Source organism: Amphiura filiformis, chromosome 18 (genome assembly GCF_039555335.1).
Source record: "Amphiura filiformis chromosome 18, Afil_fr2py, whole genome shotgun sequence".
NCBI lineage: Eukaryota > Metazoa > Echinodermata > Ophiuroidea > Amphilepidida > Amphiuridae > Amphiura > Amphiura filiformis.
The window spans coordinates 48,576,846-48,590,438 of record NC_092645.1 but is presented as its reverse complement, the minus strand read 5'-3'; the positions used below and the strand labels follow the sequence as shown (position 1 = coordinate 48,590,438).

At 38.4% G+C, this 13,593-nt stretch overlaps 1 protein-coding gene across 1 annotated transcript in view; it reads left to right on the top strand.

Annotated features, from left to right (window-relative positions):
• The window catches only part of LOC140138761 (annexin A4-like), a 31,007-nt gene that overhangs the window by 8,560 nt on the left and 8,854 nt on the right, over positions 1-13,593 (top strand). The window contains exons 2-8 of the mRNA XM_072160527.1: positions 542-617; positions 2,816-2,910; positions 3,479-3,592; positions 5,075-5,131; positions 5,851-5,884; positions 7,128-7,207; positions 9,297-9,365. Of these exons, the coding sequence (XP_072016628.1) occupies positions 542-617; positions 2,816-2,910; positions 3,479-3,592; positions 5,075-5,131; positions 5,851-5,884; positions 7,128-7,207; positions 9,297-9,365 (525 nt within the window). The remainder of the gene's footprint in view (positions 1-541; positions 618-2,815; positions 2,911-3,478; positions 3,593-5,074; positions 5,132-5,850; positions 5,885-7,127; positions 7,208-9,296; positions 9,366-13,593) is intronic.

Genomic DNA, 13,593 nt, shown 5'->3' with positions numbered 1-13,593 from the left:
CACTGATATGGTAAAAGGTCATGCCAAGATCAACTAAGTATAGATTGTTGGATTGTCAGAATGTTCAAAGTAAAGAAAAATCACGGCCATATCAAGGTCGTATGAGCTCACCCGAGTATAGCGGCTTGGATTGTCAGGAAACATGGTGGATGATCACCTAAAGCTGCAGCAAACATCCTCATGGTCATTTCATCGTCATCTTAATACAGATTGTTTGATTGTTGTGGAAGTTGGCTTTTTGTTACCTTTAAGCTTATTAATTAAATTTAGCACATTTTAAATTATCAATTCAGCTTCTAATCCGATCATTCTTGAGTATTTCGTGGTATTTAACAATTATTTCCCACCACGACCGGGATTTCACACCCAAGCAATTATTCTACAAAAATAAAAAAAATAATATTAAAAATATAAAAAAATAACAGCATTCCAGCTGTGCTTGTCAATGCGAAATTATGAAACATTATCTTACATTCACATCGTTGTCTTTTTGAAAGAGAATTCTTGTTTTGATTTCATGTGATATTAATTAACTTTTCAGCCTACCGTTACCCCGGCCGATAATTTCGACAAGGATAATGATGCTCAGGCCCTTAGAAAAGCAATGAAAGGAATGGGTAAGTACCAATGACAATTAAAGGGGCATTTCATGATCCACAGCCTCACCCACACCCACACCCACACTTTTCTTCAAAAAGTTCAGATTTTAATACACTGGAAACCCCTGGCTATATAATGTTTAAAAAAATGCAAATCAATTAGTTTGGTAAATGTATCGTCAAATTTTAATTACGTTCTGGTATGCCAAACAACAGAGGCCTATTAGTGTATAAATAGACATACTCATGCATAACTCGCAAACGCAAAATCGGAATCAACTGAAACTTTGGGAATAAGTTATTTTCCGTAGATATCTATATACTGAAAATGTCATAAAAAGAGCATGATACAGGGTGTATCAAAATGATTGGTACCGGGCTATGTGACATTTTCAAAAATATATAAAAAATATAAAATTGCTAATTAATATAGTTTTTGTACTATAAATAGAACGGGGCATATGTTAACTTATTGATCTATTAATCTGAAGTTGATAGGTTGATGCATCTGGGATCTATTGTCATTTAAACGAAGATCGACGTAATCATGGTTTGACACAAGATGAATAGGTGCACTGCTTGAACCATTTATTGCATACATAGGCCTACTCTTCAATATCTCACCTCAGTATACATAACAAAAAATTGCTTTACACATGCTTTTAGAAAGATAGTTCCTGAGGTCCCTGCCTTACGACTCTGGCAGTGTGAGGTGAAGCCCTATCTTTAAAGAACTTGACAACTGGGATGGGTCCGTTCTGTAACTGCCCATATCATATTTTGAAGCATTGCAAGTTATAGCATGTAGGCCTATGCATTGGATACGCCTTGCTCTTAGAAACTGTCTCCTAATCTTCTCTGCACTTCTCCATATCTTCGTGTCGACCAGTGATTCTTAACTATGAATGCACACTGAAGTGTGGAATACTGTGGAGTCATTCCAATAACTTTTACCAGGTCTAAACTAACCTACATTGTCTACAGTCTATAGCCATTCTGCCACACCATCTACGCTTAGTAATCTCAAAAATCTCGTAAATTACCGCCCATGATGGTGTTGATACACAAACTTCTTTCACCCCAACTTAATTATTCAAATCAATAATATTACTCTCAAGCAATAAATATTGATTATTACATTAATATTTATTATGGATGAAGAAATAGGCAGGGAAAATATTAAACATTTCCATGATTTTCAACATATCATCCTCACAAGGTATTTGCAGTAAAATAGAGCTTTGAAAATGGTGCGCTACTGATCCAGCGTTACGATGAAAAGTGTAAAAACACCTACTTTCATTTAGAATCATGTAACTTCTTAATAGAATGTGCTATCTTTATGATCTAAAATTCTTAGAGAAGATAAAACTACTATAATTACAAATTTTTAAACATTTAACCCCAAACTGGCACAAAAAATAGTAAAAAAAATCGGCAAAAAATGAGAAGTCTTCGGTACCAATCATTTTGATACACCCTGTAGGATCACGAAATACTCCTTCAAGGTTAGCAACTATAATTATTAAACTGTTGAGATCTGGTAGTTCACAGCAGCTTTGGCAAAACTTGCATTCATCATTTCATAGTGAGTGTGTATAAGAATTCAAATATCGCAGATATAATTGGGTAGGTCCTGTGGTTTTTCAATTATGTTGTAAAGTGGGCTGAAATAACAACGCTTTTGTAAAACGTGCATAACTCATTAACAACAATTATAAAGTTTTCAAAGTAACTAATTTGCAGAATGAACTTTTGCAAAACATCAAAGTGTTATTATTCAATAATATATACATTGATTTAGATATTGAACCTCGATTTTTTGTTGTTGTTTCGACCAACAATACCATGTCTGCCCTTAAGAATGACATTAACACAGCAATAACAACAACCGCCAATACCGTCCATGCCGCCAAGTTTAGAGTCGTGTTAAAAACAAACGCTTATTAAGCGTAATACAAATTCAGTTTTTAGCAACGCAACATTCTGGACTAGAACCCAATATAGTTTCAAAAAAGCACCCGTAGATCTAAGTGTGTAGAGTACTCGAAGATGTTGTTTTTCATCAACATGATCATGATATTTCTCAGTGTGATATTGCTCGCCAACTTTGTTGTGTATTGAAAAAAAAAAAAAAGATTAAAGAAATAGAAACACCTTGTGATTTTTACCACCACAATTTAGTAACTTGAATTGATGCATTTTGTTTTCTTCAGGTACTGATGAGAATGCAATTATTGAGGTTCTAGGCAACAGAAGCAATGGTCAAAGACAGGAGATACGCGTGCAGTACAAGACCGCATTTGGAAGGGTATGTCAATATAATAGAACAATCTTTAAATCCATGATCGTTTTTTTTAAATCTTATTTAAGGGGAAACTCTTTACAGACGGTTTGATGAAACCATCTTTCATGAATTTCCGCCTTGGATCACCTCAAGTTCGGTATTAGTGATGTCAATGATTTTGTGGTTTCGCCACAAGCGTGCCAACAAATTGCTTTTGTATGTATATGGTTGGCATGGTATTGAATCCACGATTAGATTGTCGCTTGTTGTCATGCTTTAACTTAAGTTTCAAGGTCACAAAATCGTTTCACTTTCTGTGTCTTCGGTAGAGACGCAGTTGTATATCTCTCTGCTCGCAGCATTTAAAGCGCGTGCTCAAACTGAATCACGCAAAGTGTTGGCCTATTATATGTACAGCGGTTTTTGCTCAAAACCGCGGAAAAACTTTTACGTCCCGTCACCACCGAGTGAGTTAAGTGAGGTAAACATCAGGCCTAGGAGTATAGGTGTCTTGTGTATTGATATATGTTCGTATATCCTTCGTATATTTTCATTCCTAATTCTTACCCACATTTTCGTCTCTCCCTTGCAGGATTTGATTGACGATCTGAAGAGTGAGTTACGAGGAGATTTCGAAGATGTAATTATGGGTTTGATGGACCCACCAGCCCTATTTGACGCCAGATGCCTTAAGAAAGCCATGAAGGTTTGTTGCATAGTCCCTATAAACTTGGCAAACAAGATTCTAGTGTTATATAAATTGACTGATCAACAAAACTTCGTAATGTAAGGGAAAGTATGTCTGAATAAAGCAGAGATATCAGTTGAAGCAAATGGCCACCCTGAGAACTGATATAGGCAAAAAGAGACTGCAATCACTGAACATAATATGTCCACTTGTCATGTTATGCCAGGTTTGCCGTCCCTGCTCCTCGGTATAGGTGCATCACCTGACTAGTAATCTTATTTTAATCTGACCATAATAGTGTGCATTAGTATCATATGAAACCTGGAATGAAGAATGCGCCTGTACTAAATTCAAGTTGAATTTCAACTGAAACCCTGAAATTAAGTTGCAGAGTATTCACTATTTATAAATAGCAATATATAGCAATAAATAGCAAATTATAAACGAGGAGATTTCGAAGATGTAATTATGGGTTTGATGGACCCACCAGCCCTATTTGACGCCAGATGCCTTAAGAAAGCCATGAAGGTTTGTTGCATAGTCCCTATAAACTTGGCAAACAAGATTCTAGTATTATATAAATTGACTGATCAACAAAACTTCGTAATGTAAGGGAAAGTATGTCTGAATAAAGCAGAGATATCAGTTGTAGGCTTGTAGCAAATGGCCACCCTGAGAACTGATATAGGCAAAAAGAGACTGCAATCACTGAACATAATATATGTCCACTTGTCATGTTATGCCAGGTTTGCCGTCCCTGCTCCTCGGTATAGCTGCATCACCTGACTCGTACTCTTATTTTAATCTGACCATATAGTGTGCATTAGTATCATATGAAACCTGGAATGAAGTTATGCGCCTGTACTAAATTTAAGTTGAATTTCAACTGAAACCCTGAAATTAAGTTGCAGAGTATTCACTATTTATAAATAGCAATATATAAATTCTTGATAGAGAGAAATGGAGGTTGCCATTTTGGCTGGGCGCCAGTATGTCTGGAGAGTTGACCTCTAGCACAGTAGGTGGTCTTCCTGTACTTTTCAATGGTAAGTTGGTTGACTTCAGCAACTAGTCGCTCAAAATTTGGGGTGTTTTACCGAATAAAAACCATTATAAAATGAATGGCGCTCGGTAAATTTTAAAGCGCTTTCGGTAAATTTTCTCTAAAATCAGTTTCTCATAACATATGTAAGTTACAGAATCCTCCAATCTTCAGATTTTTGGCCCATATCATTTTTGTGAAAATTTATGAATACCGACATCTTGTTTTCCTATTCATTTGTATGGAGTGAATGCTTATCTAGATACTCTTTGGTGATACGATGTTGTGTAATGGCTGCGCCCATGTACCCCATGTTGATATATAAATAGCTATTTATAAATAGTGAATACAGGACTGGTTAATATACTAGAATCATTTGATTCGATGTTATCCTAATCACTTTAAGAGAATACATGATTTATTCAGTACTGATTTGTATTTGCTATTTTGTATCACAGGGTGTTGGTACCGATGAGAAAGTGCTGGTGGAAATACTCTGCACAAGAACTAATGACGTGAGTATATGCACATCGTGAATAACAGATGGCACGTTGGTATAAACACGTGGGCAGCCATCTTGAAAATTGTGTGATATGCTAATTAGATTGGGTGTATTTGGGTGGGAAATTGGGCTCTTCAATTTCAAATGAATGACACGACCTTAATATGCCACACATGGAGTGTGAATTCCAAATGGAGTTACTTGGATGGGTGGCTCCATTTGATATCTACACCCTCTGTAAGAATATTAGGGATATGTCTTCCATCCATAGGGGGTGTATGGATTTCAGCTAAAAGGCCTAATGGGGATAGTTATCACAGTGTCTCTGGCATCCATCAGTCTCGAAAGACAAAAATTGGATTATGAAAAACACAAAAAATAATTACTTTTCCTTGTAACACTTTCTATTATGGCTCAAAAGCCTGATTCTGGAGTGACAGCTTTTGTCCCAGCTGCAGCAAATCACACGACGAAGATTTGCAGGATGAAGTATAATGTACACACTGCTTGTAAGATTATCTGTAATCTGTGAATTCCACATTTTACATCTTTCACTGAAATCCACTGTTATATTGCCCTACAGAAGCCAGTTGCGAGAGATCATAACAATAAAATATACCAAGTTTTGGGAATTGGTTACTGTCATCACTTGGAATACTAAGCTTAAATAGATAACATACTTAAAGAAGAAAGCGTTCATCTAACCTTTGACGTATTCTTGATTAATTTCAGCAAATAAAAGCAATCAAGGCTGCTTACAAGACGGGTAAGTATTTAATACTGCCGACGTTGTTACTACAGAAAACTGTATTCTGGAAATATGTCATTACGTTTTGCCACCTGGAGAAATTTGATCATGTCTCACCTCCTTTTACAACCAAATCAACGGTAATATTCTTGTACTACAAGTTGTAGTGAGGGATCAACATTTATTGCCTCGGGCAAATCTCACTTCCTGGGAACTAAATATCACACACGGTCATTTTTATGTAACTCATATACTGCCTCTAGCTATATTGACATCCTTGTGATCTGGTCAACTTATTGACAGATACGAACCCAGGAGGTAATTCAATTCTTGATCAATCCTCTCCAGGTAGTGAAACGTGATGTTAAAATTAATACCAACATCCAAATCCAAAATACCTGTCATTCTGCTCAATTTTATACCCGCGAAGTGGAACTAAAACAAAGCCAACAAATATTATTTACAAGAACTACAACGGCAACAACAGCAAGTGGATGAAGTAAAATGAAACTAAATCAACAAGACAACATTCAGTAACTCCCACCATACAATAACTACATCATTATGGAACAAAAATAAACAAATATACTTGTGTATCTATATATTTTCAATATCTAAAACAAATACCTTTAAAAAATTCATCAGGCCTGTAGATTAACCATAACATAAAGAATTTCATCACATCAAAACCAGTCAAAACTTACGTTTCTGGACGTTTCATTAACCATCGGCAGTGCTGCTGTATTGAAGTGCTGCGTGATACAAATCTTTCACGACCCTGTGTTACATAAGAACTTTGACACAGGGGTTAATGCTGATCCAACTTTTAGAGTTGCCGGATCAATATCACACAGTAAGCCTCGGTGGCAGTTGAGATTGGATTTAAGCACTTCCTTTCTCTTGACCCAAAGGCTGACAATAAAATTGTTAACTTGATTGTTGGGAGTGGCATTCTTTTCCTTGTTCTTGGTCTCCAAATCTGTTTTTCTCACCTCTCTTTTTCCATACCGGCCAACATGCTTACGCTTTTTAGCCTGGCTTGAGCATTTTGTTTGAGCCTGGTCCAATCAGGACCCGAGTGTGTCTCCACACGGAGCGACCGTTTAAACAAACAAACAGACAAACAAACGAAGAAGTTCAAAACAGCAACAATGCTGATTCAGTCAACCGATGGTTGATGAATCGTCCAGAAACTTGATGTGGTGAAATTCTTCATGTTATCTAAACTAATACCTTTTGTACTATGTTAATTATTCCGCAGCATTTAAGAAGAATCTAGAAGATGCTTTATCAAGTGAAACGAGTGGAACATTTAAACGCCTTTTAGTTGGTCTGTCTACGGTATGTATATGATAACCATGTGGAAAATGTATTGCCTGACATGGCTATAACATCCGGCAGCACTTTTTTCATTATTGCGTGTAATGATTTTGATATGATTATATGCTATACATTATTCGTTGGACGTTAGTCACGGCTGTGTCTTTTTTCTTACAGGATCTTCTTTCTTTCTTTCTGCCGACCATTGCATTTGCTCTAGCACTCACATGCTTACACCGATTTGGCCTAACTTGGCCAATACCATCACTGACCATGCCCCTACATGTCACATTAAACTCGTGGGGTCAAAGGTCACGTTGGGGTCATAGGGGTCAAAAACGTGATTTCAACACAAAATGCTTCTTCTCCTACAGATTACGTATGACGGTGACCCCACTTGCACACATGCATTGCTATTACCCAGTGTCTATGGGGTCCTCACAGATTTGGGGTCAAAGGTCATTAAGGGGTCACTTCCGGTATAAAACGAAAAACCTTCAAAATGTTTTATTTGCTAAGAAAAACATAGGACAGTAACGGTATGTTCACACATACATTGTAGTTACCCTGTGTATATGTGGTATTTTTTTATTTAGGGTCAAAGGTCATTAAGGGCCACTTCCGGTATAAAACGAAATACCTTTAAAATGCTTCTTCTCCCACAAATTACGTAGGACAGTGACAACACTTGCACACATGCATTGTTATTACCCAGTGTCTATGGGGTCCTCACAGATTTGGGGTCAAAGGTTATTAAGGGGTCATTTCCGGTATAAAACGAAAAACCTTCAATTTTTTTTATTTGCTAAGAAAAACATAGGAGAGTAACGGTATGTTCACACATGAATTGTGGTTACCCAATTCATATGTGGTATTTTTTTTATTTGGGGTCAAAGGTCATCAAGGGGTCACTTCCGGTCTGAGACGACAAATGCCCCTTCTGTCACAAATAACATAGCAAAGTGGTCCACGCGCACCCATATATTGACATTAGCAAATGTCTATGGGCGTTTTTATATATTTTGGTGTCAAAGGTCATTAAGGGGTCACAACACGGCTGTGTTCGTGGTCTTAGACCACAGCTAAGTCTAGTTGGTATTATAATGCCTGCACCAACCAGAACTAAAATAGTTGATATGGTTGAGGAAAAAAATAGCTATCACATATTTTTTGTTCACTTTTAACAATAAAAGTTAAAAGTTAAATCCTTCCCAAATCTTTCGGCCCATTGGACGGCGCCTATCTCCGTTTCATAACCCTAGGCCACATGTGTGCAAGCAGAAAAGCTACAGCAGGGGGTTAGTCCACTGGTAGCCATGGGTTTTCCCTACTCCATTCTTTCAATGCCGAACGCCTGGCAAGAAGGCAGTAGGTGCCATTTTTTAAAGCCTTTGGTATGGCCCGGCCGGGATTCGAACCCGCGACCTCCCGATCGTGAGGCGGACACTCTAACCACTAGGTTACCACGCCGGTAATAGAACGATCCATTCTTGATAAGAACGATCATTCTTGATAAGAATGTTATGAAACTGCCTCATTTTCAATCCGTTCCACAGAGTCAATTGTCAATGGATGACAATTATAGACTCCTCGGTCCCATGCACAGTATTGCCACTCAAAATACAGATCATTGGTTGATCCGTGTGAAGATTTGAAAATAAAGGAGTTTCGTAAAATTCTTTATTTTTAGAATGCATGCTAATTGTTAAAATTCAGAATGTATGTGATAGCCGATTTATTCAAACACCAAATGTTTACAGAGTAAACACATGTGCATTTACTTTCTAAACAATATGAAAGTAAACATGTTGAAATGTTTAGAATCTCAATACTCTCATGTGTTTACACTTTGTGTTTACTTTGTGTTTACTTTGGTATTTAAGTGTTTGGGTGTCCTATACCTTTACTGTGTAAATGTAAACTTAATCCCCTTGCAGTGTTTAAAAAGTGTTACAGATACCCTAAACACTTGGACTTACAGTTAGTTTAAAGTCAAACTGTAAACTCTACACTATTGTGTACTCTCCGGCCGTGTCCAGGGTCGTATCTCAAAATTATGTTTCCTGGGTGAAGAAATATAACAACGTGCTATTGTTTAACATCCCTACAGGGAGCGCGTGATGAGAGCACTGATGTTGATTCGGACAAAGCAAGTGCTGATGCACAGACACTCTTTGAGGTAAGAATGGATTTTCTTCAATATACGCGGTGAAGAAACAACGAGTGTGAATTGACACATCTTACAACTATATATTAGGATAAAGTATGTGTTCACCGCAGTTGGTGACCTAATGGAGATGCTTAAAAGTTACCTTTCTTAGTCCTTTTTGAGCAGCAATGTAGCTTGCGACACCATTAATTAGTCAATCTACTCTTAAGTACAAAGTATCGACGCGGACGCACACATTGTGCCGACTTTAAAGGCACGCATACCTCAGCAGAGACGCAGCACTACGCATTTTTTACGCGCTGTATACGCGATAGTTGTCACTTTGTACTTCAGAGTGGACAAACTGTAATTTTGTTGCTACTCAAAGACTCTGGATATATTTTAGGCAAATGTCAAAATGACAGGAGCCCAATAGTATTTGCCTTATATGGGATTAAACTGGGTTGTCTTAGCGTTGCTAATGGTATAAAACTGAGTTGTAAAACAGCTTATAATACATGTATTGTGTTATAGTCTCTATTTGTTTTTGTTAAGCTTAGTTTCAAAAGTTAAATAGGATGGACAATGCATGGTCTAGACATGAGTGTTTGATTTAGGGAAACATTATTTGATTGATTTCATTGTATGTAATGACAACGTATTTTTTGTTTTTGATTCACGCCTAACATGCCTAATCACCAACCGTTGATTTCAATCTAATTTCTCAATGTCTTAACCAATTTTATTCTATTGCCATGTTCTACCTTTCCATATCTATAATTTGACCATTTCTAGTTTTCCTTTTGGTCCATTTCTATTGTTCAATTTCCAACTCTTTCAATTTAACTGCCTCCCCCACCTATTTCAATTTGGACCTCATTTTTCTTTTCCAAAACGGATTCCTCGAAAACTTATGCTTCGTCATCAGCCAAAACGTTGATCAAAGCATTTTGATTACCTGTGTTCTAGTGTAGTCACCAGAGGAGGTTCCCATGCACCGAGTGCTTTTTTTTCTAACTTACATTTTTGTAATCCTGAAGGTGTCTAGTAAATGAATTTTGATGTTCCCAAAATTAAATATTGTCCCATGGGGTTCATTTGGCGGCCATCTTGGATTCTGACAAAATTCAATTAAATTGACATAACTTTTGAACTAGACATCATAGGAAGACAAATGACCCCATTTTTCGGGATAATGTGGACATGAGCAATCAATTAAAAGGTTTATTTTCATGATTTAAACATGTTGGATACATTAAAATGCAAAATATTATGTCCCATTGCGTTCATTTGGCGGCCATCTTGGATTCCGACAAAATTCAATTAAATTGACATAACTTTTGAACTAGACATCATAGGAAGACAAATGACCCCATTTTTCAGGATAATGTGGACATGAGCAATCAATTAAAAGGTTTATTTTCATGATTTAAACATGTTGGATACATTAAAATGCAAAATATTATGTCCCATGGCGTTCATTTGGCAGCCATTTTGGATTCCGACAAAATTCAATGAAATTGACGTAACTTTTGAACTAGACATCATAGGAAGACAAATGAACCCATTTTTCGGGATAATGTGGACATGAGCAATCAATAAAAAGAGTTATTTTCATGTTGGATACATTAAAATGCAAAATATTACTACAAATAGTATCTTCAAGGCATACTCGTCTGTATATAATAGGAGCTCTTTTTGGTACATTGAGAAGGATATTTTGATGTTATTGATTTATTTACTATTTTCTCTTCTAGGTGCATGACTTAACTTATTATTAGCTAGACCTGGTGTTAGTGAACTAAAAATCGTAGCATAGTAATAGTAAAGTGGTGGATAATCATGCCAAAACGCAAGTGTGATAAAGGTACCGAGTCAGACTCACTGCAGAAACGTCCACCTGTAAATTGTACTTTACATGTGAGTGGTATTGAGCATCTAGATTATACGCCGCTCAGTAAAGTAAGGGGCTCCGCCACTGACAAGCTGGCTCAGCTACATGACATTTGCGACAAAAGACACATTGAACCTCATGATTCACCCTATCACATGGATGATGTCTGTAATCACATTCCGGAGAGTCTTGCTGGTGCAGATTTATATAGAAACAATCATCGAGGCTGCTACCAAAACTTTACTGAAAATCAATATCGTTTGAAATGTAGTGCAGGAACTAATGAATCGTCAACATCACAATCCTCTCGTAACCGTAAATTACAATTATCAACTGTCATGCGACTGTTCCTTCCAGAATGTATCTTTTGTGAAAGACTGGAAATGAAAGTGTCTGGAAAGACTGAGAGATGCATCAAATTCCCAGCATTCAAGGACAAAGACGGAGCATTTAAGGAGCCTAATTGGAAATAGATTGAGCCTCGGGCACTAGAACTAGGACTACTTCGTCTACATAGAATGGTGCAAGGTGAGGACCTGTTTGCAAGAGAGGCGAATTTCCACTATTCCTGTCGCGATTCGTTCAACACGAAGTACACAACTTACCTGCGTGATGAAGCGAAAGCGACAATTGAAACAGAGCAGGATCGTAAAGCTGCTGCACATCTGCTGGCATTCACTGTTGTCCTTGATTTCATTCAAGACCGAGTTACTGGGCAGAAGGAGGTTATGTTACTTACATCGCTGAGTCTTCTGTACAATCATACAAGAGTTTGAAAGAAGTGGCTTCCCCAATCCAGAGTACAGAAGTGACAAGCTGAAGGTCCGACTTGAGATCCATGATATTCATGACTCGATCACCTTTGCCAAGTTTTATCCGGGTGACAAAGGCTATATCACCTACAACCTGGTCTACGGCGCCATCATCTCTGTCGCAGACGCGGTGACTTAGTCATATAAGCTGGGGTTCAAAGATAAGTATAAGGATGTGGCCCTGTTTCTTCTACCAAACTACCAAAGCACATGCTGCACTAGTATCGGGCACCTCTATGGAAGCAAACAACTCACCACTATATCTTCAGTAAGCTGGATCACTGTCAGACATGCAACTTCGCCTTAGGAACTAGAGACAGTGATGGCCAAGGCTCTTGATAAGGTTTCCACATAATACTCCGCAGATGTGAAACCCGGGTTTGATACCACTAACCAGGATCGAACGCTCCCTCTCTACGCGCTCCCTGTTCACATCTGTGGAAGCTATTGAGAGAAGCAACCTGTCCCAGGGTTTGGTGGCTGATCTCATTACCAGTGGCTGCCTACGTAGTGTATTGACAGGAAGGCATATGCAAAAAGCACTGTTCTGCCTCTAAACAGTCGGTGAAGCCGGTGAAGTGCTTGTTAATTGAGCGATTCATTGAGGAGGAGAACGTTGAGGTCACCAACCCCAAGACCTTGCTGAATCTTGTACACACATGTACTCCTCGTGAGACCCTCGACCTCGCTTTACAGGACCCCTCCACTTTTACCATGCTTGTGAAGTATGTCACATATGAAGACAAGGACATACTCCTGACCCACTTGGATGGTGAAGGGGTGATGGATAGGGGTGAAATAGTCGATAGTTGACTTTCATTGGGGTTTCACACCGCTAGCTGAGAGGAAGCCACCAAACCCTGGGACAGGCTGCTTCTCCCTACTGCTTCCCGTGTAAATGACCAGACACAATATTCTTTGAGATGCATGTTGAGTACATTTCGCTATTTATCATGGGCGGAGTGAACACGGTTCCCTCAGGAAATTTGGGCCCGACTTGACTACAGATATGAACAGAAGCCATGGTCTCGGGTATATCTACGCTCGTAGAGAGGGAGAGTCCGATCCTGGTTAGTAATGGTATCAAACCCGGGTTTCACATCTTGTATCATTATCCCACCAGTGCTGTTCACCACGTTTGGCCCATGAATATTTGTCATTGTTTTGTTTAGATTGTCCCATTCGAGATGAAACACATCCTTTCCCTCGCCGGTAATGATCTGCGGAGTAAGGGATGTGGAAACCTCATCAAGATCCTTGGCCAGCACTGTCTCAAGTTCCAAGGCGAAGTTATGTCTCAGTGTCACAGTTATATCCAGCTTACTGAGAATAGTGGCGAGTTGTTTGCTTCTGTAGAGGTGCCGGATGATAGTGCAGAGCAGTATGTGCTTTGGTAGTTTCCAGTCACCGCGTCTGCGACAGAGATGCTGCCGCTGTAGACCAGGTTGTTGGTGATATACCCTTTGTCACCTAGATGAAATTTGGCATAGGCGATCGAGTCATGGATAATGTGGTTCTCAAGTAGGACCTTCAGCTTCTCATTCGCCTCTCT